This window comes from Balearica regulorum, chromosome W, assembly GCF_011004875.1.
Source record: "Balearica regulorum gibbericeps isolate bBalReg1 chromosome W, bBalReg1.pri, whole genome shotgun sequence".
Taxonomy (NCBI): domain Eukaryota; kingdom Metazoa; phylum Chordata; class Aves; order Gruiformes; family Gruidae; genus Balearica; species Balearica regulorum.
The window spans coordinates 27,636,374-27,660,193 of record NC_046219.1 but is presented as its reverse complement, the minus strand read 5'-3'; the positions used below and the strand labels follow the sequence as shown (position 1 = coordinate 27,660,193).

Sequence of the window (23,820 nt, the reverse complement as noted above, 5' to 3'; positions counted from 1 at the left end):
CTGATTTAATTCCAAGTGGGCCTTAGCCTTCCTTGTTGCATCCCTGCATACTCTGACTACATCCCTGTATTCCTCCCAAGTGGCCAGTCCCTTTTCCACATTCGGTAAACTTCTTTCTTCCCTTTGAGTTTTTCCAGGATCTCCTTGCTCATCCATGCAGGTCTCCTGCCTCCTTTGCTTGATTTCATATTCTTTGGGATGCGCCGATTTTGAGCTTGGAGGAAGTGGTGCTTGAATAATGACCAGCTCTCTTGGGCCCCCTTACCTTCTAGAGCCCTAACCCATGGGATTCTCCCAAGCAGGTCTTTGCAGAGGCCAGAGTTAGCTCTCCTGAAGTCCAGGGTTGTAATCCTACTTACTGCCCTGCTCCTTCCATGCAGGATCCTGAATTCCACCATCCCATGGTCACTGCAGCCAAGGCTGCCCCCAACCTTCACATCCTCAACCAGTCCTTCTTTGTTCGTTAGTACAAGGTCTAGCAGTACCCCTCTCCTCCTGGGGTCCTCCACCACCTGTGTCAAAAAGTTGTCATCAATGCTCTGCAGGAACCTCCCAAACTGTGCGTGCCTGGCCATGTTGCCTTTCCAGCAAATATCAGGGTGGTTGAAGTCCCCCATGAGGACCAGGGCCTGTGATCGTGAGGCTACTTCCAGCTGTCTGTAGAAGGCCTCATGGACTTCCTCTTGCTGATCAGGTGGCCTGTAGTAAACACCCACAACAGTGTCACCCCTATTAGCCTGCCCCTTAATCCTTACCCATAAGCTCTTGACTCTTTCTTCATCCACCCCTAGATGGAGCTCAATACATTCCAGTTGCTCTCTCACATAAAGAGCAACTCCACCACCTCACCTTGGTGGCCTGTCTTTCCTAAAAAGTACATAGCCATCCATGACAGCATTCCAGTCACGTGAGCTATCCCACTGTGTCTCTAATTGCAATGAGATCACGGCCCTGCGACCGCACACAGACCTCTAGTTCTTCCTGTTTATTCCCCATGCTGTGTGCGTTGGTGTACAGGCATTTCAGAGAGGTAATCGAGTGTGTAGGTTTCCCTGGAGGGGTGCAAGAGGGTCCACCATAGCCACACACACCCTTGGGGTGGTTGGCTTTCTGGTTCTCATCTTGGGAGGCAGCTAAGGAACATTTGTCACTGCTCTGGTTGGCCTAGCATATTCCCCAGTTGGATGCGATGGCATGAGCACTTTGGACCCACCTTAAGTTAGGTGAATCCCATCAGCTCCCAACAGACCCAGCTTCTCAAAGGTAGATCCATGATCATAGAAGCCAAAACCTTGAGTATGGCATCAGCCACACATCCAGGCATTCACCTGTTCAATTTGGCTCCTCCTTCCTGAACCCCTTCCTCTGACTGAGAGGACAGAGGACACCACCACTTGTGCTCCAGTTCCTTTTAACATTGCTCTGAGGGACATATAGTCTCTTTTGATGGCTCTAAGTTTCCTCGTCACAGTATCATTGGACCCTATGTGGAATAGTGGGAGCGGATGATAATATGTAGGATTTACCAGGCTCGGCAGCCTCTCAATGTCGTCGTGAATGTGAGCTCCTGGTAGGCAGCAAACTTCTCTAGAGAAATTGTCTGGATGGCAAATGGGTGCTTCAGTGCTTCTCAGTAAGGAGTCTCCATTTACTACTTTCCGTGCTTTTCTGGTAGCACTGGTTCTAATGTGGGTGGATGGTTGGATCAGCTTTGCATGGTCGACTTTTCCTGGATCCTGTTCATTATTCATGTGCTCTTCATTCTCCAAATCCAGAGCACCATATCTGTTGTGCAGGGGCAATTTAGGGGAAGGTTCTTCCTTCTGCCCCAAGCAGAGACAAGGATCCAGTCTCCTTCATCTTGTGAGTTTCTTGTTTTGGTCAGCTCGAGGTTGAATTCAGGCTTGCCTTCCCCTTGCACAGCCTTAATGCTAGACTGTCGCTCAGCCTGGGACAGTGCACAATACCATGTATTGATCTCCCGCTCGCATTCCTGGATACTGCGCTGCCTGTTGAGCTCCTCTTGTAATATAGCTACTTGTTTGAGGAGGAGTTCTAGCTGGGCACACTTGCAGCTATGACATCCATCACTGCCTTCAGGTGTTAGGGGGACTTCTAGGCGCTGCAGCTCCATGCAACCTGAGGTCTGGACAGCTATTTGAGTCCTTGGGAGGTCTGTTTGGGTGAAGACATCAGCACTGGTAGGCTGTAGTGCTTCTGTTTGGATTTCAGCCTCAGCCATGCAATTGTGGCAGGTGGACACCTTTTTCTTTCAGCAGGACACAGTCTCCTTGTAGTTCTCAGAAAAAAATGACCCACTTACTTATAGAATGGTATTTCTTTTGAAAGATATCATCCTGCTAATTCTAATTCCCTGGAGACCTCAAGTTTCTGGGTAGGCTTGCACAGCCACCAGTTAGTTAGGGTGACCATCAGGGCTGCAGCCTAAGCCTGAGGTGAGCAGAGTAGGCAGCAGCCCAACAACTTACAAAGTGTGCTGCCCTTTTCATGCAAACTGCTGACACCACTCCCAACCAACACCACTCTTGGTCACTGGCACTCCCTAGGGGCTGGCTATATGCGGCTTCCTGGGGTTTTAACTGGCATGAGGACCGCCAGCACCACCCAATTCTTGCCCACCCCTTGCCACGCAAGACTTGTCACTGGCCAGTCCCTCCACAGGCACAGCCCAAGGGTGTCAGAAACCCACTCATACCCCTAGCAACCTCACAAGTTTCTTCAAACTGCATCTTGTTTTATTTCTTTTTTATTATTAATGTTCTTGTCAGTCTGTAGAAGCTGCTTGGTGAAGTATTTGGAGGAAAACAACACCTGTCCAACATGTCGGATTGTTATACACCAGAGCCATCCATTACAGTATATTGGGTAAGTGTGCAGTATGAAAGGAAAAGCACAACTAGTTACTCTCTGAGATGTACATACCTCTCAAATGCAGCACAATTTCTCTCTACTTTTTTTTATTTGCTTATCAATATTTTAAATATATATAAAGAAGCTTGATTAGAAAATAGAAGATTTATATAAAAGAGGTAAGGTATTGAATTCTGCTGTGAATTTGCAGTTCTTTGGAAGCAAATCCTTTTCTCTTGAATCAGACAAACACAGTAGACTTTGTTGTTTAATTCCTGAGTGAAATTTAATGATATGTAGTCACTTCACGTTTTGTATGCCTGGATCATAGAGGCTGCATGAATGGAACATCTACATGAATTACACTTTTATTAAATCTTCAGAACAATGACTGGCAGTTGGGCAGTGGTTTTCAGTGACTGAGAGGGTGTGTTCAAAGACTTTGCAAATACACAGCATCATTGTTGATTTAGTCTTTCAAAGAACTGTTTAGTTCGTAGGTGCAGATGAGAAAGTTGGTAGCAGAAAAGAGTAGTGACTTCAACATCTTAAATGGAACAGCCTCTGAAAGATTTGTGCCTACTTCTTTCCATTCCCATACAGGGCTCCCTTACTGTGTGACCTAAAATGAATGGGGTGTTGTACCATTATTTTCTTCTTTTTCAGTGTATTTTCTGTTTATTTGTATATTACCTTTCTTTTTCTTCATCAGTTTCCTCTCATTTTAAAAATTTCAAAGGTATCAGTCAAATGTTTATACCACCTGACTTGGCCAGATCCGCACTAGAGATTTGTACCATCGCAACTTTCATTGATAGAAATGTATTGAGACAGTGCGTTCACAATAGATGCTGTATTTTGTGTAGACTCTTGTCTACCTTCATGCAAAGTTTCTTTTTGTTTGTGGCACTGCTTCAACTGTACGTCTCAGTTCTAGTGCAGCTTCTGAAGAAGTGGCTATAGAAAATGAATTTGATTCTTTCTCAACTTTCACTGAGAACTGTGGATGTCCTATAAAAACTTTCTGAATTGCTCAAAACTGAGTCCCCTTCAGGAGTCAGAAATAAGAAATAAGATTTTTCTTATACCTTCTGAGAATGATGTAGAGATTGTACTAGAGTGTATTTTGAAATATGACAAAACAATAATGAGAAATCCATGCCAGTAGGCAAGAAGAAACAAACGACACTTAAGACAACATGGTTGTCCTCTGTAAAGCTACAGGAATACATCCGTGTATTGGTTCAGAAGCCTGTTTTCATTGCTAAGAGAGGCCTGGGAGCATAGCCTCAAATTGAGTAGTTAGATGTGGATTTGACAGTTGTTTGTGAACACTGAATGCACAGTATTATATCTTTTTAAAAATTGATCTGCTTCTTCAGACTAGGTTCTTTGCCCTACTGCTTTGAAAAATGAAGATGCCCTCCTAGAGAAGTATTTTCCTGAGATAGTTACAAAATACTGTCCCTTAAAGATCAAAACAGATAGCCTTTGTTCAACCTCCTTTTGGACATCTGTGGTTTCTTCAGTAGAGAATTAATAGGGAGGAACATTGTATTATGCCTTAGAAGAATCTGTGATCTAATTCATCCCCATCCATCTGGGGAATAGGTAAAACAAACACATCTCATGTTTCATCATTAAGAATGCTGTTAAATTCTCATCTCTGCTCTCATGCTGGTGGCTCAAATCATTCATTTAGATTGAAATGGTTTTGGAGATGTTCCTGCAGTCTGTAAATGACATTTAATAATCCTAACCTGAGAGTCAAAGCTGGAGTTTGGTATTGTAAACTCTTGTGGGGTTAGTGCCCTGGTAGCAGTTGAGGCTGACATTTTAGCTTGTATTGGATTTTATTTATAGCTTAGAAGTCAGGGTAATGTTCCGGCCCTGTCAGGCAAAGACTTGTTTTAGAGTAATCCAGGAAATGGCAGTTTGTAGTTAAACTTTGCTTGAAAACATCAGTGTTAAGAATCTTAACCAGTCCTGCTTCCCCACTGTTTCCTTCCTTATGTGCTGGGTCAGTCTGTCTTTTTTTGTTCCACCCTTTTTAGCTAGATGGGATTCTGAGCTACATGATGTTACTCTTGGGTAAAATGCAAGATTATGAGAGCAAACACAATTTTTCTTTCCTTTGCTCTCTTCTTTGTTCTCTTCTTTTTTTTTCCCTATAGGCTTTTTTTCCTCATGTTTTTTAAAAAGCCCAGTATGGATAACGAAACAACCTAGCAACACAAAATATTAATTTAAAGGGATCTGAAACAGTTTTCTAGCTTATAGAAACAGAAAATAAAAAAAATGCTTTTGTCAAAATTGTCAAGGAATTTTGAGAGTTATGTTACTGATACACATGCAGGTATATGGCATCTCTCACAGGATGCCATCCTTTGCATCATAAAGACCATCCTTCCTAGCATTTCTGTTAAACTTTTTTCAGTTTAACTTCTGTCAGTTTGTCATGGTTTAGCCCCAGCTGGCAGCTGAGCACCACGCGGCCACTCATTCACTCCTACCCCTGGCGTGATGGGGAGGAGAATCGGAAGACAAAGGTAAACCTCATGAGTTGGGATAAGGACAGTTTACTGGGACAGCAAAAGAAGAGGAAAATAACAACAGTACTTAGAATATACAAAACAGGTGATAACGTGAGGCAATTTACCGACCTGACTGACCGGATACTCAGCCCACACTCAGACTGTCCTGGAGCCGCCCCTCCCTGACTAGCCCCCTTTTATGCTGAGCATGACGTGATATGGTATGGAATACCCTCCCTTTGTCTAGTTTGGGTCACTTGTCCTGGCTGTGTCCTGTCCCAACTCCTTGTGAAAATTAGCTGTCTCCTAGCCAAAACCAGGACGTTATCCACCCCTTATTCTATATCATCTATGTCATGCCCAATTCCTACACTTCTAATTAATCACCACCACTTTCCTCATATATATATGTATACACACACATATACACAGATATCATTCCCTTAGGCTATGGGCCATCCCACTAAAATGTCCATTGAGTTCATGTAGTCCATGACTTTTGGGCTCCATCTGTCATAACACATCTGGTGTATCTGGCGTGGTCCATGCTCATGGTCTGTGCGTTGAAGATGTTGATTTTCAAGGAAGTTGCTGAAGTCAGTTCTAGTTCCATCATCACATTACTTTGCTTGGTTTCATCAAAGTTCATCCTTCATTAATTTGGGTGATTCTTAGGGTAATACCATTGATATAGCATATAGCAATTGTAGCAATGATGACATACAATAGCAAGGTTATTTAGCAATTAACATAATACAATTTAATTTGCTGGCTATTCTCACCCAAAATTAATCCCCTTAAGGTACACATTGGACTTCCCCATCCTTCTGCATCACCCACCAAGTGCATCCAATGCCTTGAGAAAAAGCAATACCACAAATGGGTTTGCCTTTGCCTGAAGCAGGGCTAACCCAGGCTGTCTTCCCTAACATATTCTACATGCACACTACAGGGACTTTATCTCCTTCTACAGTATGAAAAAGTTTTGATTGGGCAGGGCCAGCTCGATTGGTAGACCCCCCTAGTGTTAACTAACCAGCTGGCCTTTGCTAAATGTGTATTCCAGTGTTTGAGGGTCCCACCACCCATTGCTCTCAGGGTAGTCTTTAGCAGTCCATTGTACCTTTCCATTTTCCCAGAGGCTGGTGCATAACAGGGAATGTGATACACCCACTCAATGCCATGCTCTTTGGCCCAGGTGTCTATGAGGTTGTTCCGAAAATGAGTCCCATTGTCTGATTTGATTCATTCTGGGGTGCCATGTTGCCACAGGACTTGCTTTTCAAGGCCCAGGATAGTGTTCTGGTCAGTGATATGGGGCACAGGATATGTTTCCAGCCACCCAGTGGTTGCTTCCACCATTGCAAGTACATAGTGCTTGCCCTGGCGGGTTTGTGGGAGTGTGATATAGTCAATCATCTACCATGCTTCCCCGTATTTATATTTCAGCCATCATCCTCCATACCACAGAGGCTTTACCCGCTTGGCTTGCTTGATTGCAGCACATGTTTCACATTGATGGATGACCTGTGAGATGGTGTCCATGGTCAAATCCACCCCTCGATCACGAGCCCATCTATATGTTGCATCTCTTCTTTGATGGCCTGAGGTGTCATGAGCCGAACAAGCTATAAATAATTCACCCTTATGTAGCCAGTCCAAATCCACCTGAGCCACTTCAATCTTGGCAGCCTGATCCACCTGCTGGTTGTTCTGATGTTCCTCAGTGGCCCGACTCTTGGGTACGTGGGCAGCTACGTGACGTACCTTTACAACTAGCTTCTCTAGCCATGCAGCAATATCTTGCCACAATGGGGCAGCCCAGATGGGTTTGCCTCTGTGCTGCCAGTTGCTCTGCTTCCACTGCTGTAACCACCCCCACAGGGCATTTGACACCATTCATGAGTCTATATAGAGGTAGAGCATCAGCCACTTTTCTCTTTCAGCAATGTCTAAAGCCAGCTGGATGGCTTTCACCTCTGCAAACTGGCTCGATTCACCTTCCCCTTCAGCATCTTCTGCAACTCGCCCTGTAGGACTCCATACAGTGGCCTTCCACCTTCGATGCCTTCCCACGATGTGACAGGACCCATCAGTGAACAAGGCATATGGCTTCTCATTTTCTGGCAGTTTATTATACAGTGGGGCTTCTTCAGCACGTGTCACCTCCTCCTCTGGTGATATTCCGAAATCTTTCCCTTCTGGCCAGTCTATGATCACTTCCAGAATTCCTGGACGATTGGGGTTTCCTATTCGAGCCTGCTGTGTGATCAGTGCAACCCACTTATTCCACGTAGCATCAGTTGCATGGTGTGTGGAGGGGACCCTCTCTTTGAACATCCAGACCAGCGCTGGCAGTTGCAGTGCCAGGAGGAGCTGTGCTTCAATACCAACCACCTCCAAAGCAGCTCAAACTCCTTCACATGCTGCCATTATCTCTTTTTCAGTTGGAGTACAGTGGGCCTCAGATCATGTGTCCCTAGGGACTCCAAAACCCTAGGGATCGACCTTGAGTCTCCCATGGTGCTTTCTGCCAGAGACTCCAGGTAGGACCATTCTCCCTGGCTGCAGTGTAGAGCACATCTTTTATATCTGGTCTTGTCTGGACTGGCCCAAGGGCTACTGCATGAACATTTTCCTGTTTAATTTGTTCAAAGGCTTGTCGTTGCTCAGGGCCCCATTTGAAATCGTTCTTCCGAATCACCTGATAGAGAAGGCTTACAATGAGACTGTAATTTGGGATATGCATTCTCCAAAACCCACAACACCTAAGAAAGCCTGTGTTTCCTTTTTGTTGGTCTGTGGAGACATAGCTGTTATTTTGTTGATCACATCCATTGGGATCTGATGGCGTCCATCTTGCCATTTTATTCCTAAAAACTGGATCTCCTGTGCAAGTCCCTTGACCTTACTTCATTTTATAGCAAGATTAGCTTTCAGAAGGATTTGGGCTGTTTTCTTCCCTTTCTCAGAAACTTCCTCTGCTGAGTTGCCCCATACAATGATGTCATCAATGTATTGCAGGTGCTCTGGGGCTTCACCCTTTTCCAGTGCAGTCTGGATCAGGCCATGGCAAATGGTGGGGCTGTGTTTCCACCCCTGGGGCAGTCGGTTCCAGGTGTACTGGACGCCCCTCCAAGTGAAGGCAAACTGTGGCCTGCACTCTGCTGCCACAGGGATCGAGAAAAAATGCATTGGCTATATCAATTGTGGCATACCATTTGGCTGCCTTTGACTCCAGTTCATATTGAAGTTCCAGCATGTCTGGCACGGCAGCACTCATCGGCGGTGTGACTTCATTCAGGCCACGATAGTCTACTGTCAGCCTCCACTCTCCATTGAACTTCCGCACTGGCCATATGGGACTGTTAAAGGGTGAGCGGGTTCTGCTGATCACTCCCTGACCCTCCAGTTGATGAATCAGCTTATGGATGGGAATCAGGGTGTCTCGCGATATTGCCACCAGTGCACCGCTGTGGTAACAATTGGCACGTGTTGTTCTTCGACCCTCAGCAACCCCACAGCAGAAGTATCCTCCAAGAGACCAGTGAAAGTCTGTTCAAACTGTTCAATTTCCTCTGTCTCCAGGGCAGCTATACCAAAAGCCCACCAGTACTCTTTTGGATCCTTGAAATACCCTCTCTGTAGGTAGTCTATTCCAAGGATGCACGGAGCCTCTGGGCCAGTCACAATGGGGTGCTTTTCCCAGTCATTACCAGTCAGACTCACTTCAGCCTCCAGCAGAGTCAACTGTTGGGATCCCCCTGTCACTCCAGAAATACAGATGGGTTCCACCCCTTCATAGCTGGATGGCATTAAAGTACACTGTGCATTGGTGTCCACTAGAGCCTTATACTCTTGTGAGTGTGACATGCCAGGCCATCGGATCCACACAGTCCACTAAACCCGGTTGTCCCTTTCCTCCACCTGGCTGGAGGCAGGGCCCCTCTAATCCTGCTCATCATATTCACTACTCACCTCTTGCAAAAAGGACTTAGAAGTCCCTTCAAGAGGATCAGACATATGAGTCAGCCTTCCACTCATTCTGAGGTAATGCTGGCTGGAAACTGGAGTGACATTTTTCCTGGAAGAATCCTCTTTTGTGACTGTTTTGCTTTTGCCTTGCAGCTCACATACTCGTGCATGTATGGACAAGTTAGGTTTTCCATCCCACTTCCTCACGTCCTCTCCATGGTCATGCAGGAAAAACCACAGGTTTCCTCTTATTGTGCTTCCCTCTATATCCCCTCTCTGGACCAGAGCAACGCTTACTCCTAATAGCTGAGATACTGGTCTGTACCGGTGAGGAGTGGGACATATCCTCTTTGAGTTGCTGGAACTCCCGGGACAGTTTCTCCACAGCCTAGATGAGTGAGGAAGAGAGACTTACTTCGTATTGCCAGAGTCTGCAAGCCACTTCATCCACTGTTGGTTCCTCTTCGTTTTTCTAGTCTATTACTGCCAGTGAGTTGGCATACAATGATGGTGCACTCCATACAAAATTCCACCACAAGTCAGGTACATTGGAATTCATCAGTATTTGTGGGTAACTGCATGTTGTCTGGGTCATAATAAACCATCTCCCATGCAGCTGATTCCCTTAGGTACTGGATACCTCTCTCCATGGTGGTCCACTTGCCTGGATGACATACGACATCTTCACTGAAGGGATACCTTTCCCTCATGTGTGACAGGAGTCGCCTCCAGAGGCTGAGGACTTGTGCCTTTTTCCCAATCACCTTGTCAATGCCCCCTTCCCTAGACAGGGATCCTAGCTGCTTGGTCTACCTGCCCTCTAATTCCAGGCTACTGGCCCCGTTATCCCAGCATCGGAGCAGCCAGGTAATGATGTGCTCCCCTGGAAGGTGGCTGAAATCTTTTCACATATCTCGCAGCTCACTCAGGGACAGGGAACGGGTGGTTACCTCTGGTTCTGCCTCTTCCTCCTGTTCTCATGATGGTTCTGGTTTATCATCATCCCTCGCTAAGTGAGCTGATTTCTTGGTGTATTTCTTCTTGTGTATAGGGGCAACTGATACCGGTACAGGTTGGTTTTTGATTCAGCTGCAGTGTCTGTTACCGGGCTTGGAGTAGCCACAGTTTCTGTCCCTCTGTTTTCTCTCTCTTCCCCTTGATGCCACTGCCTAATATCAAGCAGTGTTTGGTAGATTGTGGCCAGGGCCCAGCACATTGCGATAAGTTGTGCATCTTTGGAATAGCCACAGCATTTTTTTTTTCCAAATATTCTGTCACTTTATCAGGGTCTTGCAGTTGTTCAGGAGTGAAGTTCCAAACCATTGGAGGTGAGAAGCTCTCTAGATACTTGCCCATATTCTCCCACATGCCTTGCCACCCCTGACTATTCAGCCTCAGGACAGATCCCTGGGTGGTATTCTTAAAACAATTTTTTTGTAATCCTGAACAGGACTTGAAACACATTCAGGACACCTAGCATTAGGAGCATGCTGGCTTGAACATCCCAAGGATATTCAAAATTCTCAAAAGCTGTTCTAACCAGCCAAAAGGGAAGGTGAAAGAGTGGGAGAAAGTATCCCCCCGTCTTCCCCATAGATTGGGTGCAATTATTAATCAACTCTGAGAGATGTTGTCCAAGGTACGGGCATGACAGCAATGCCACATACAAATACCAGCTTAACCTCATGACCAGTGATGTTATCATATCATAAGTCAATATCACACAGTACAACAAAATGAGAATCCTGACCCCTCTCCCAGAGGTGATCAACAGCACTGCAGGGAATACATACAGCAAATAGGGCTTTACATACCAGAGCCATGTGACCAAACAAAACATCATTGTGACCAGCAACTGTTTAAATAATATTATAAATACTTATAACAACTTTGTTTTAACACACTTGGGTCAGACCTGTCGTTATCTCAACCCTTCGAGCCCCACGTTGGGCACCAAAAAGGACTGACGTGGTTTAGCCCCAGCCGGCAGCTGAGCACCACGCAGCCACTCGTTCACTCCTCTCCCGGACAGGATGGGGAGGAGAATCGGAAGACAAAGGTAAACCTTGTGGTTTGGGATAAGGACAGTTTACTGGGACAGCAAAAGAAGAGGAAAATAATAACAACAGCACTTAGAATATACAAAATGGGTGATAACACAATGTAATTTACCAACCTGACGACTGACCGGACACTCAGCGCACACTCAGACTGTCCCAGAGCTGCCCCTCCCTGACTAGCCCTCTTTTATGGTGAGCATGATGTGATATGGTATGGAATACCCTCCCTTTGGCTAGTTTGGATCCCCTGTCCTGGCTGCGTCCCATCCCAGCTCCTTGTGAAAATTAACTCTCTCCTAGCCGAAACCAGGACACAGTTCTTAGCCTGAACCTTATCTGCATTCTTTTCTTGTTACTGTTATTTCATGTTTGATATTTCAGTTATTCAAGATAAATATTTTTATTTCTTACAAGACTTTAAAGGTTTGTAGAGTTGATTTAATACTGAATCTCTTTAAGAGAAATGTTTTAAATCAAGATGGCTAATTTAAACCTTCCATTTTACTATTTTTTTTCCTGCTAGTCATGATCGAACAATGCAAGATATTGTTTACAAACTTGTGCCAGGTCTCCAAGAAGGTAAGTTTTCTGGTATGTCCTATTTTTACTGAATGTTAGATTTTCACATAGTTCCTTTACATTAACGAAAGGAGGAAGTGAGGAATATGTTCGGGGGGGGGGGGGGGCGGTGAAAAATACCATCACTTTTTCCAGTTCTAGCATTACTTTTCCTCTATACTTCAGTGCTTTTTTTTAATTTTAGACTTGTACTAGCAGTGTTACTGAAAAAACTTCAGAAATGAAAATTCTGGTGTTATTTCAGGGAAAAATAACATGTAAACCTAAATAGCACTACAACTTTTTCATGTTGGCATTCTATAATTTACATACATTCTTCTTGAATAAACTGTGTACATATTTATGTCTTTTTTGACAGCTTTGCAGAGTTTTTAGTGGTAGAATACTGATGTAGCATAACTTTTAGTTTCAGTGAATTTTTCTTCTAAGATGTACTTAAATCCTTTGCTAGCAGGTACTTTTGCATTTGTGTTCTTATAAAGAACTTTGATAATGAAGCTGTTGAACTAAAGGAATGCTTTATAGTATTTGTTCAGTATTAATTTTCAGTGGTGTGTTGCTACTTTTATTTACGTGGAATATTTCAATCCAATTAAGCTGTCAAGTAAGGACATTATCAGACATTTATAAGCAAGTTTAGGTAAAGACATTATTTTAAGATTCTTTCTAGGATATTTAAAATCAGAAATGCAGATAAAAATTCAAACCCAATATTTTGACAGAAATATTGAAGGGGCAAAACCACAAAGTATGGTATAGTATTTAAAATTTATTTTATATAAAATAACAGAATGGTGTAATAGTAGCTCTGCAAATGACTGACTGACTTAGTAGTATTCTGTCTCTTGAGAATAAGACCTGGGGTAACTCAATTATGGCAGCAAGAGTAGAGAAGTAGCAAAAAGGGCTAATACCACTTCCTGCCTGACAAGCTTCTTTTACAGGACAGAGGAGGGTTTTGGAATACCTTGATAAATATTGTACTAGAACATTATTACATAACTAATATTTACAATTTTAAACAGCGGAAATGAAAAAGCAGAGGGAATTCTATCACAAACTGGGTATGGAAGTACCAGGGGACATCAAAGGGGAAACATGCTCTGCAAAGCAACATCTAGATTCACATCGCAATGGTAAATGGTCTTATGTTTATTCTGTCTTGGGGTGGGGGTGCAGACTGGCCATTAAGCTGCTGAAAGGATCTGTCAGAGGTAGGTGTCTACCTAATATTTATTAGCACTCATAATTCTTGTATAATATTGTACAAGGCTTACTTGTGCTTATATATTGGACTATATGCAAGAACTTGCCACTTTGAACTCACCATCTAAGTGCAGTATTGTTTTGCATCACACTTGTTTATAGAATGTGTTCTTTTAGCTGGCTGTAACGTGTTCCTGATGAAAATCTTCAGGAGTATTGTCATGGTTTTAGTCCCAGCCGGCAGCTAAGCACCACACAGCTGCTCGCTCACTCCCCTGGCAAGATGGGGGAGACAATTGGAAGAGTGAAAGTGAGAAAACTCATTGATTAAGATAAAACCAGTTTAATAGGACAAACAAAAAAAGGAAAAATAATAATAATAACAATAATAATAAAATATACAAAACAAGTGATGAACAGCACAATTTCTCACAACCCGAAGTCGATGCTGTGCAAGACCCCCAGCTGCCACGCAAGGCCCCAGCTACAGTGCAAGGCCTCCAGCTGCCCTGCCTCTCAGCCCACCCCCCAGTTATAAACGGAACATGATGTCATATGGTATGGAATATCTCTTTGGCCACTTTGGGTCAGCTGCACTGACTGTGTCCCCTCCCAACTTCTTGGGTGCCCCCCTCCTTTGCGTTGGCAGGACAATATGAGAAGCTGAAAAGTCCTTGACTACTTGGGAACACCTGAAAACATCAGTGTGTTATCAACATTATTCTCATCCTAAATCCAAACCACAGCACTACACCAGCTGCCCAAAAGAAAATTAACTCTATCCCTGCCGAAACCAGGACAAGTATCTTATGTGGGAACTCTGTGATAAGAAAAGGTTACTTTTTATCCCAGTCCTGAATTGCATTAACTTCAGAAACTGCTGATGTTAAGTGTAATTTTGTGATAGAAATAGTATGGTGGTTATACTTAATGTGTGTGTGTGTGTGTGTGTGTGTGTGTGTGTGTGTATGTATTTATCAAAGGGCAAAAGAATTCTCAAATTTGTGACTGTCAGGAGAGCATATCAGTTTTACAGAATAGTGAATGAGCCCTGACAAATTTGTTGCAAGGTGTCTTGAACTGATTTTTTGTGAAGCTTTGGATTAGTGTCCACATCTCCGCTACCAAGAATAAAGCTGCTTTCCAACTTTTTTCCAGGTTAGAGGAGAAGCTGATCATGCTCTGACAAGCCTAATTACTTAAAAAACCAAACCTAAACAAAAAAACCCACAGTTGCTCTTATAGTCTTGACTGTTTCAGGATTACCTGTCATCTGATACGTCTAATTTTATTATTATATTGCTCTGCTTTCTTCTGAAAGGCGAAACTAAACCAGATGAAAATTCAAACAAAGAAACTTCTGAAGAAAAACAGGAAGAAGATAATGACTATCATCGAAGTGATGAACAGGTGGGATTACTTCTGATATAGGGCATTTCTTAGTTTTATTTTGTATTTCCACTTTATTTTTAAATGATTATTTTTCTTTGATAAACTTTTTTCCCTCTGACAGAGACAAGATACAGTGTTCTCCCATGCTTTTGTGTAAACTTGAGCTTCATCTTTTTTATTTAGGTAGCTGTGGAGAAATTTGGTTTTGAGAATTTCATTAAGGTTCGATAGTTATAACTATTTCTGAGTTTCCTGAGTATTGCCTAACTCCGTGTTGGCTTTCATCTCAACTAGATTTCACGTCCTTTGGGCCCTTTATCTGAGAGTCTACTCCAGTGCATCAGGACTGAATATGTTTCAATAATTAGAATGAAAAGTCTTTTTTTACTTAGCATTTAGTGTCAAATTTTAAACACAAAACCTGTTCAAGTATGAAACTTGCTATTGGAATACACAAGTCACTGCCTTCATGTTTCCCTGCTAACTGTGTCCAAAGTAAATTAAATTTGGGTTAATTTTCCATTTAATGATAGTGCAATGGTAGTATTCAGGTGGATTGTGCTATTCTAAAGAGCTTAGACTAAATAAAGAAAATATAGATGATTGATTGAGAAAAGAAGAGGGAATTGAAGCACAGAGATCAAAAGGCCATTTTTCTCATATAATCTTTTGCACTTCAAAAATTTGTTACATCATCTGCATCAGTAAATTTTTAAGTTAAAAATATTATTTTAAAGCATGCCTTAAATATTAAACTATGTTACTGGATTCAGAGGTTAAATTAGAAGTAGTCATTAAAAAGTGATAACAGTTTTGTCAGGGAGCAGCAAGGGCAGTCTGCTGCTCCATAGGGGCAGGTAAGCCAGGAGCCAGGAGTGACAGCAAGGCAGACAGGGCACTGACCTCACCAACAAGGGGTACAGTCCCACAATACCTGAATAAGGAGACCATAGCAGCTCTGGTGGCAGTGACCAGATTCAGCCACAGTCCAGTAATCACCAGGTAAATCTTTAGTGATGAGGCAGGTCCAATGTTAAGCCAGAAAGTGAAATTGGCAAGTTGAAGTCAGGTCCAGATAGTAACCAAGGTCATACACAGTCCAGTGATCACCAAGCCAAGTCCATAGTGATGAGACAGATCCAAGGTCAAGCAAGGAAGTCTAATCTGTGGGTCAGGGTCTAGGCCAGGCATGGGCATGGCTGCAATGAAGCTCATGCAGGGGGACCAACCAAGGGAGGGAGCTTCAGCTTAAATGATGCTGCTAAGTGGAGCAGAGTGAGCTCACAATGAAAATTCTTCAAGCTTTTTCTCAAAAAGCTCTTTCTTGACAACAGTTTCATGGTCATACATCTGCTCATCAAAATTGGCCCTGAGCTCAGGCAACCAAAACCCCAGGGGGGAGGGGAATGAGCTCAGGGTCCTGACAGGTTTTCATATTACATATCTCGCTTTGGCCTTGACCTAGGTTTCTTCTGATCTAGTTGTAACCTCTGCAGTTAGAATAAAGCTCTGGAACAAGGCAGCCCTAAAGTTCTGTCTTTAACTTTTGTCCAGATGTCTTTTCAGTTGAATGGTGCTTAACAGTAAGCTGACAAAATACTAGACAACTTTTTTTTTTAATGACACTGCATGCATTTTGCTTTCAAGAATACTGGTATTCTATGTTTTCACCTTTTTGTTGGACTAATAAATGCTGCATGTGAAATGCATAATGGGGACTGCAGAAAATTCTGTCAAATAGCCCTGACTGTGTCTGCTTTTTCCTGAAGGTAAGCATCTGCTTGGAATGCAATAGCAGCAAATTACGTGGATTGAAACGAAAATGGATCCGCTGCTCAGCACAAGCAACAGTCTTGCATCTAAAGAAGTTCATTGCTAAAAAACTTAACCTTTCTTCTTTTAATGAGGTAATGTTTTAATGTTTAAAAATGATTTTGCAAGTGAAAGTCTTATGGATTATTTTCAAAACAGTGTCTTTCCTTCCAACCAGATTTTTAAAAAAAATGAAGCACTCACAGTTTCCTAATATAAAGGAACAGAAAAATGGCTAAGTTGAGGAGTTGAATGCAGACAAATAGGTTTTTCTCCAAATTTACCTCCCCTCCTTTTAATTTAAGGATGCCAGTCATCATCCCTTTTTTTCTCCCCCTCCAATACAATGGAGATGTAGCTCTTAGTGATTCTTGGCTTTATACAGAGTTGCCAATGCAGCTGTGTGTTGTTCCATGACCAGTTTTAAAACATGCCAAAAGGCTTGGTTATGTGTTTTCCACCTGTGTTAAAACTGACTCCTGCAAGTTGCTTTGTTTGGTGGCCATAAATGAAGTGATATGCTGCCCTAGCAGAGATTTTTCAATCAATGCAGAGAATGGATTATAACACTTGCACACTACTGAAAGATTGATTTAATGGAAAGCAGCACATATACTTTCTTCTGCTTCTCTACTCTGAGTGCAACTCAGCTTTGTGTAGTATCAGCTAGTGCCACCTTCCCTGCAGGGAGTACATAATTGGACTGTTCATGGGAAGAAATCATGGTGGAGGGTAAGGGAAATGTCATGGTTTAACCCCAACTGGTAACTGAGCACCACAGAGCAGCTAGCTCACTCCTCCCCCCCACAAAGGGATGGAGAGGAGAATGGAAAAACAACTTGTGGATTGAGATAAAGACAGTTTAATAGGATAGCAAAGGAAGATAATAATGATAATAATAACAATAACAACAAACACAACAACAACAATAATAATAATACAACTGATACACAAATGCAATTGATCACCACATGCGAAAGGAAAAGAAAACAATCTGACGCCGAGTCTGTTTCCGAGCAGCAAATCTGCCTCCTGGCTAGTTTCCCCAGTTATGTACAGAGCATGATGTTATATGGTAGGGAATATCCCTTTGGCCAGTCTGGGTCAGCTGTCCTGGCTATGCTGTCCCAGCTTCTTGTGCACCTGGCAGGGCGTGAGAACCTGAAAAAGTCCTTGACTTAGTGTAGACCCTACAACTACCTACCAACAATTAAAAACATCAGTCTGTTATCAATATTATTGTAGTACTAAATCCAAAACACAGCACTATACCAGCTACTAGAAAGAAAAAATTAACTCTTATCACCTCAGCCGAAACCAGGACAGTATCTACCCCTTATTCCACACCATCAACGTCATGCCCAGGTCCTATACTTCCCAATGCATTCCAATTAATCACCATCACTTTTCCTGTCTTTTGATATGTACACACAGATATCATTCCCTTAGTCTATGGGCCATCCCTCTAAAATGTCCGTTGAATTCATTTAGTCCATGACTTTTGGGCTCCATCTGTCATAACAGTCTCTCAGGGCAGGAGTGATGGTGTGTGGAGTTGGATTGTTGCATGCTGCATCCAGAGCTCGTAGCTGATGCATCTGATGCAGTCCATGCTCATGCTCTGTGAGCTGAGATATCAATTTCGAGGAAGTTGCTGGGTGCTTGTTGCTGAAGCCAGTTCTGGTTTCATCACCTCTGCACTTTGATTGGTTTCATCAAAGTTCATTCTTCATTACTCTGGGTGATACTTACTGTAATACTGTTGTTATGGCATATAGCAATCATAGTAGTGATGACATACAGTATTATGTAGCAAGCAACATCATACAATTTAAATCATTGGCTATTCTCACCCAAAATCAAATCCCCTTGGGGTACACACTGGACTTCCCCATCCTTTCTCATCACCCACCAAGTGCACCCTGGTCCCTGAGCAAAAGCAATCCCACAGATGGGTTTGCCTTTGTCTGAAGCAGGGCTAACCCAGGCTGTCTTCCCTAACATATTCTTTAGATGCACTACAGGAACTATATCTCCTTCTACAGTACGTGGAAGCTTTGATTGGGCAGGGCCAGCTTGACTGATACATCCCCTAGTGTTGACTAACTAGGTGGCCTTTGCTAAATGCCTGTCCCAATGTTTGAAGGTCCCACCACCCATTGCTCTCAATGTAATCTTTAGCAGTCCATTGTACCTTTCGATTTTCCCAGAGGCTGGTGCATGGTAGGGGATGTGATACACCCACTCAATGCCATGCACTTTGGCCCAGGTGTCTATGAGGTTGTATCGGAAATGAGTCCCATTGTCTGACTCAATTCTTTCTGGGGTGCCACGTAGCCACAAGACTTGCTTTCAAAGGCCTAGGATAGTATTATGGGCGGTGGCATCGGGCATGGAATATGTTTCCAGCCATCCGGTGGTTCCTTCCACCATTGTAACCACATGTTGCTTGCCTTGGCAGATTTGTGGGAGTGTGATATAATCAGTCTGCCAGGACTCTCCATATTTATATTTTAGCCATCGTCCTCCATACCAAAGAGGCTTTAACTGCTTGGCTTGCTTGATCGCAGCGCAAATTTCACATTCATGGATGACCTGTGCAATAGCGTCCATGGTTAAGTTCACCCCTTGATCATGAGCCCATCTATATGTTGCATCTCTTCCTTGATGGCCTGAGGTGTCATGAGCCCAACGAGCTATAAATAATTCACTTTTATGTTGCCAGTCCAGATCTATCTGAGCCACCTCAATCTTATCAGCTTGATCCACCTGCTGGTTTTTTGCCTGGGTTTACCTCTGCACTGCCAGTTGCTCTCCTTCCATTGCTGTAACCACCCCCACAGGGCATTTGACACCATCCATGAATCAGTACAGAGGTACAGCGTTGGCCACTTTTCTCTTTCAGCAATGTCTAAAGCCAGGTGGATGGCTTTCACCTTTGCAAACTGGCTCGATTCACCTTCTCTTTCAGCAGCTTCTGCAACTTGTCTTGTAAGACTCCATAGAGCAGCCTTCCATCTCCAATGCTTTCCCACAATGCGACAGGACCCATCAGTGAACAGGGCATATGGCTTCTCATTTTCTGGTAGCTTATTATACAGTGGGGCTTCTTCAGCACGTGTCACCTCCTCCTCTGGTGATATTCCGAAATCTTTCCCTTCTGGCCAGTCTGTGATCACTTCCAGAATTCCTGGACGATTGGGGTTTCCTATTCGAGCCTGCTGTGTGATCAGTGCAACCCACTTATTCCACGTAGCATCAGTTGCATGGTGTGTGGAGGGGACCCTCTCTTTGAACATCCAGACCAGCGCTGGCAGTTGCAGTGCCAGGAGGAGCTGTGCTTCAATACCAACCACCTCCAAAGCAGCTCAAACTCCTTCACATGCTGCCATTATCTCTTTTTCAGTTGGAGTACAGTGGGCCTCAGATCATGTGTCCCTAGGGACTCCAAAACCCTAGGGATCGACCTTGAGTCTCCCATGGTGCTTTCTGCCAGAGACTCCAGGTAGGACCATTCTCCCTGGCTGCAGTGTAGAGCACATCTTTTATATCTGGTCTTGTCTGGACTGGCCCAAGGGCTACTGCATGAACATTTTCCTGTTTAATTTGTTCAAAGGCTTGTCGTTGCTCAGGGCCCCATTTGAAATTGTTCTTCTTCCGAATCACCTGATAGAGAGGGCTTTTCTATCCTCTGCAACTTCTGTCATTTTAGATTCTAAAACTGGAATACATAATGGCAGGCACGTGAAAACACATCCTCTGTTCCCTCTTTGTTGGTATTAGTTACAGTCCCCCTCCATCCAGTCTGACTCTCAAACTGCCATCTCTCAATCTTGAAAACTTTCAAGTATGGTGATTCCATGACCTCTTTGGGTAACTTGTTCTGGTGTTTTATTATCCGTGTAGAGGGTTTTTTTCTCCTTATATCCAGTCAGATCTTCCTCTGTTTCCATCCATGATCATTGTGTCTCATTCTCCCACTATGCACCTCAGTAAAGAGCCTAGCTCTATCTTCTCTATAGGCTTCTCTTATGTATTGGAAGGCTGTGACTACAGCCCCTTTAAGCCTTCTCTTCTCAAAGATAAATATCCCAGTTCCCTCAACTTCTCCTTATAGGGCCTGTAGTCAAGCACCCTGACCATCTTGGTGACCCTTTGCTGAACTTGCTCAAGTTTATCAATATTTTTCTTGTACTGGAGAGGCCAAAACTTGATGCAGCATTCCAGATCTGGTCTAATGAGTGCTGAGTAAAGGGGAAGAATCACTTAGAAACATAGAATCATAAAATGGAATGTTGGAAGGGTTGGAAGGGACCTTCAAAGATGGTCTAGTCCAACCTCTCTGCCATGGGCAGGGACATCTTTCACTAGATTAGGTTGCTCAAAGCCCCATCCAACCTGACCTTGAACACTTCCAGGGATGGGGCATCCACAACTTCTCTGGGCAACCTGTTCCAGTGTCTCACCACCCTCATCATAAAGAATTTCTTCCTTATATCCATTCTAAACCTACCCTCTTTCAGTTAAATCTTTTGCCCATGTCCTGTCACTACAGGCCCTGGTAAAAAGTCTTTCTCCATCTTTCTTATAAGCCCCCTTTATATATATTTAAATGCCGCAATAAGCTTCCCCTGGAGCCTTCTCTTCTCCAGGCTGAACAACCCCAACTCTCTCAGCCTTTCTTCAGAGGAGAGGTGTTCCAGCCCTCTGATCATTTTCGTTGCCCTCCTCTGAACTCTCTCTAACAGGTCCATCCACGTCTGTCTTGTACTGGGGACCCCAAAGCTGGACGGAGTACTTCAGGTGGGGTCTCACGAGAGTGGACTGGAGGGGGAGAATGACCTCCTTCGACCTTCTAGCCACACTTCTTTTCATGCAGCCTAGGATACTTTTTGGGCTGCAAGCGTGCATTGTTGGCTCATGTCAGTCGCCGAAGAGTGCGGCTCCGGTGCCGGCCCGACCCGCAGCGGAGCGGCAGATCTAGGCGCACAGGGGGTTTTTCCTGACTTTCCAGAGGCAGGGAAATGCCAGGGACGTGGAAGAGACCCACCACGAGCCGGCTGCTCTCGCAGGAACTGCTGATGAGACCTGGGCGTTGCCAAAGCAACGACGCCTATAAAAAGCAGCCTAGGGAGCACTAGTGACCCGGAGCGCGGCGAACAGAGCATGGCCCGTCAGTTTGCACGGCAGTTGGAGCGGGCAGGGCCTAGCCAGTCTACCTGCTCAAGAGGAGAGTCCACTGGTGGTCATCACTCTGTCATAGAAGGAGTTCAGCCATGGCGCCCACCAGGCAGAAAGCCCTAAGCTCTGTGCTCGCCAGAAGTCATGTGGCAACACAGACAGAGCTGCCACAGAAGCATGCAGCCACCCAGCTCTCAGGCTGCAGGGAGTGTCTGAGCTTGGCACTGGCAGGGGAAGGCAGCAGTGAGCTTGGCTGCCTGAGGTGTGACCAGGTGGACAACCTGCTCAGCCTGGTGGCAGAACTCCGTGAATAAGTGGAGAGGTTAAGGAGCATCAGAGAGGCGGAGAGAGAGATAGACTGGTGGAGCCAAGCTCTGCCCTCCCTGAGGCAGAAACAGGGACAGCTAACAGACCAAAGCCAAAGTGAAGGGGACCCTGTATCCTCCCCTTGCGAGGCAGAAGGCAGCAGCCTCAAAGAGGGGAGTGAATGGAAACAAGTCCACGCACGGCGCGGCAGGCAAACCTTCTCCTCCTCACCCACCTCGCCATCCCACGTACCCCTGTGCAACAGGTACGAGGCTCTGGCTGTGGAAGGCCACTCGAGCGAGGATATGGATGTCAGTGAAGCTACTCCAGAGGTAGCACCTAGGCCCAAAAGGCCCGTGCCTCGGGTCATGACCACCCCAACAAAGAAGAAAAGGAGAGTTATAGTCGTAGGGGACTCCCTTCTGAAGGGTACAGAGGGCCCAATATGCAGGGCAGACCCTCCTCTCAGAGACGTCTGCTGCCTCCCCGGGGCCCGTGTCAAGGACATCGCTAGGAAACTCCCCAGCCTGGTACAGCCCTCTGACTATTACCCACTGCTGCTCCTCCATGTGGGTGGGGATGATGCAGAGACACGTACCACAAAAGCGATCAAAAGGGACTTCAGGCTCTTAGGACAGTCACTGAAGGATTTGGGGGCGCAGGTAATATTCTCCTCCCTCCTTCCAGTTGAGGGCAGCAATGTTGGGTGGAACAGGCGGACACAGTCCATAAATGCATGGCTCCGTGGCTGGTGTCAATGCCACAACTTTGGGTTCTTTGACGATGGGGCAGCCTACGCGGCACCAGGCCTGATGAACCCTGATGGGATTCATCTCTCAAAGGGGGAAGAGGATCTTTGCCCAGGAACTAGCAGGGCTCATCGACAGAGCTTTAAACTAGGCTCGAAGGGGGAGGGGGATAACATCAGGCTTGCCAGCGACATGTTGTGGGATGATGTGCCCAGGTTGGAGGGACGGGGCGCTGGCGAGGGCCCTCGGCCTACTGCTCAGAGACGTGCTGGATGCACTACAGCACGCTCGAAGCCTAGAAGAGACAAGCCAGGGGCTCCGGATGCAACAGGAACCAATGGGGTAACACTGGGAGAATACATCAAAAGAATTCCAGCCACCCCAGCCAATAAGTCAGCCTCACTGGGGGCACAACTGAAATGCCTCTACGCGAACGCACGGAGCATGGGGAATAAACAAGAGGAGCTGGAGACGTGTGTGTGCCTGCAAGGCTATGACCTTACTGGCATTACAGAGGCGTGGTGGGATAGCTCCTATGACTGGAGCGTTGGGATGGAAGGGTACAGGCTCTTTAGGAAGGACAGGCAGGGCAGGCGAGGAGGGGGCGTTGCCCTCTATGTCAATGACCAGCTGGAGTGCATGGAGCTCCACCTGGGGATGGATGAGGAGCCAACTGAGAGCTTATGGGTCAGGATTAAAGGGAGCACAGGGACAGGGGACATCATAGCGAGCGGCCTGCTACAGGCCACCTGAGCAGGGGGACCGAGCAGATGAAGCCATCTATAGGCAGATAGGAGCAGCCTCACGCTCACAAGCCCTGGTCTTTATGGGGGACTTCAACCACCCTGACATCTGCTGGAGGGACAACGCAGCTGAGCGCAAGCAATCCAGGAAGTTCCTGGAATGTGTTGATGACAACTTCCTCCTCCAAGTGATAGAGGAGCCCACGAGGAGAGGTGCCATGCTGGACCTTGTTCTCACCAACAAGGAGGGCCTGGTAGGGGATGTCAAGCTCAAGGGCAGCCTTGGCTGCAGTGACCACGAAATGGTGGAATTCAGGATCCTCAGGGCAGCGAGGAGGGCACGCAGCAAGCTCACTGCCCTGGACTTCAGGAGAGCAGACTTTGGCCTCTTCAGAGATCTGCTTGGTAGAAT

General features: G+C 45.1%; 1 protein-coding gene across 11 annotated transcripts in view; it reads left to right on the top strand.

The window, feature by feature from the left end:
* The window catches only part of LOC142599199 (polycomb group RING finger protein 3-like), a 115,609-nt gene that overhangs the window by 74,151 nt on the left and 17,638 nt on the right, over window positions 1-23,820 (top strand). For 10 of the 11 annotated variants that reach the window (XR_012832831.1, XM_075739113.1, XM_075739114.1 and 7 more), the window contains 5 exons: window positions 2,790-2,886; window positions 11,964-12,019; window positions 13,045-13,155; window positions 14,547-14,635; window positions 16,387-16,524. Coding sequence is in view for 10 of the 11 variants with exons in the window: in XM_075739113.1 (XP_075595228.1) it covers window positions 2,790-2,886; window positions 11,964-12,019; window positions 13,045-13,155; window positions 14,547-14,635; window positions 16,387-16,524 (491 nt within the window). In the remaining variant the exon portion in view is untranslated. The remainder of the gene's footprint in view (window positions 1-2,789; window positions 2,887-11,963; window positions 12,020-13,044; window positions 13,156-14,546; window positions 14,636-16,386; window positions 16,525-23,820) is intronic. The other variant, XM_075739115.1, reaches the window with a different exon arrangement.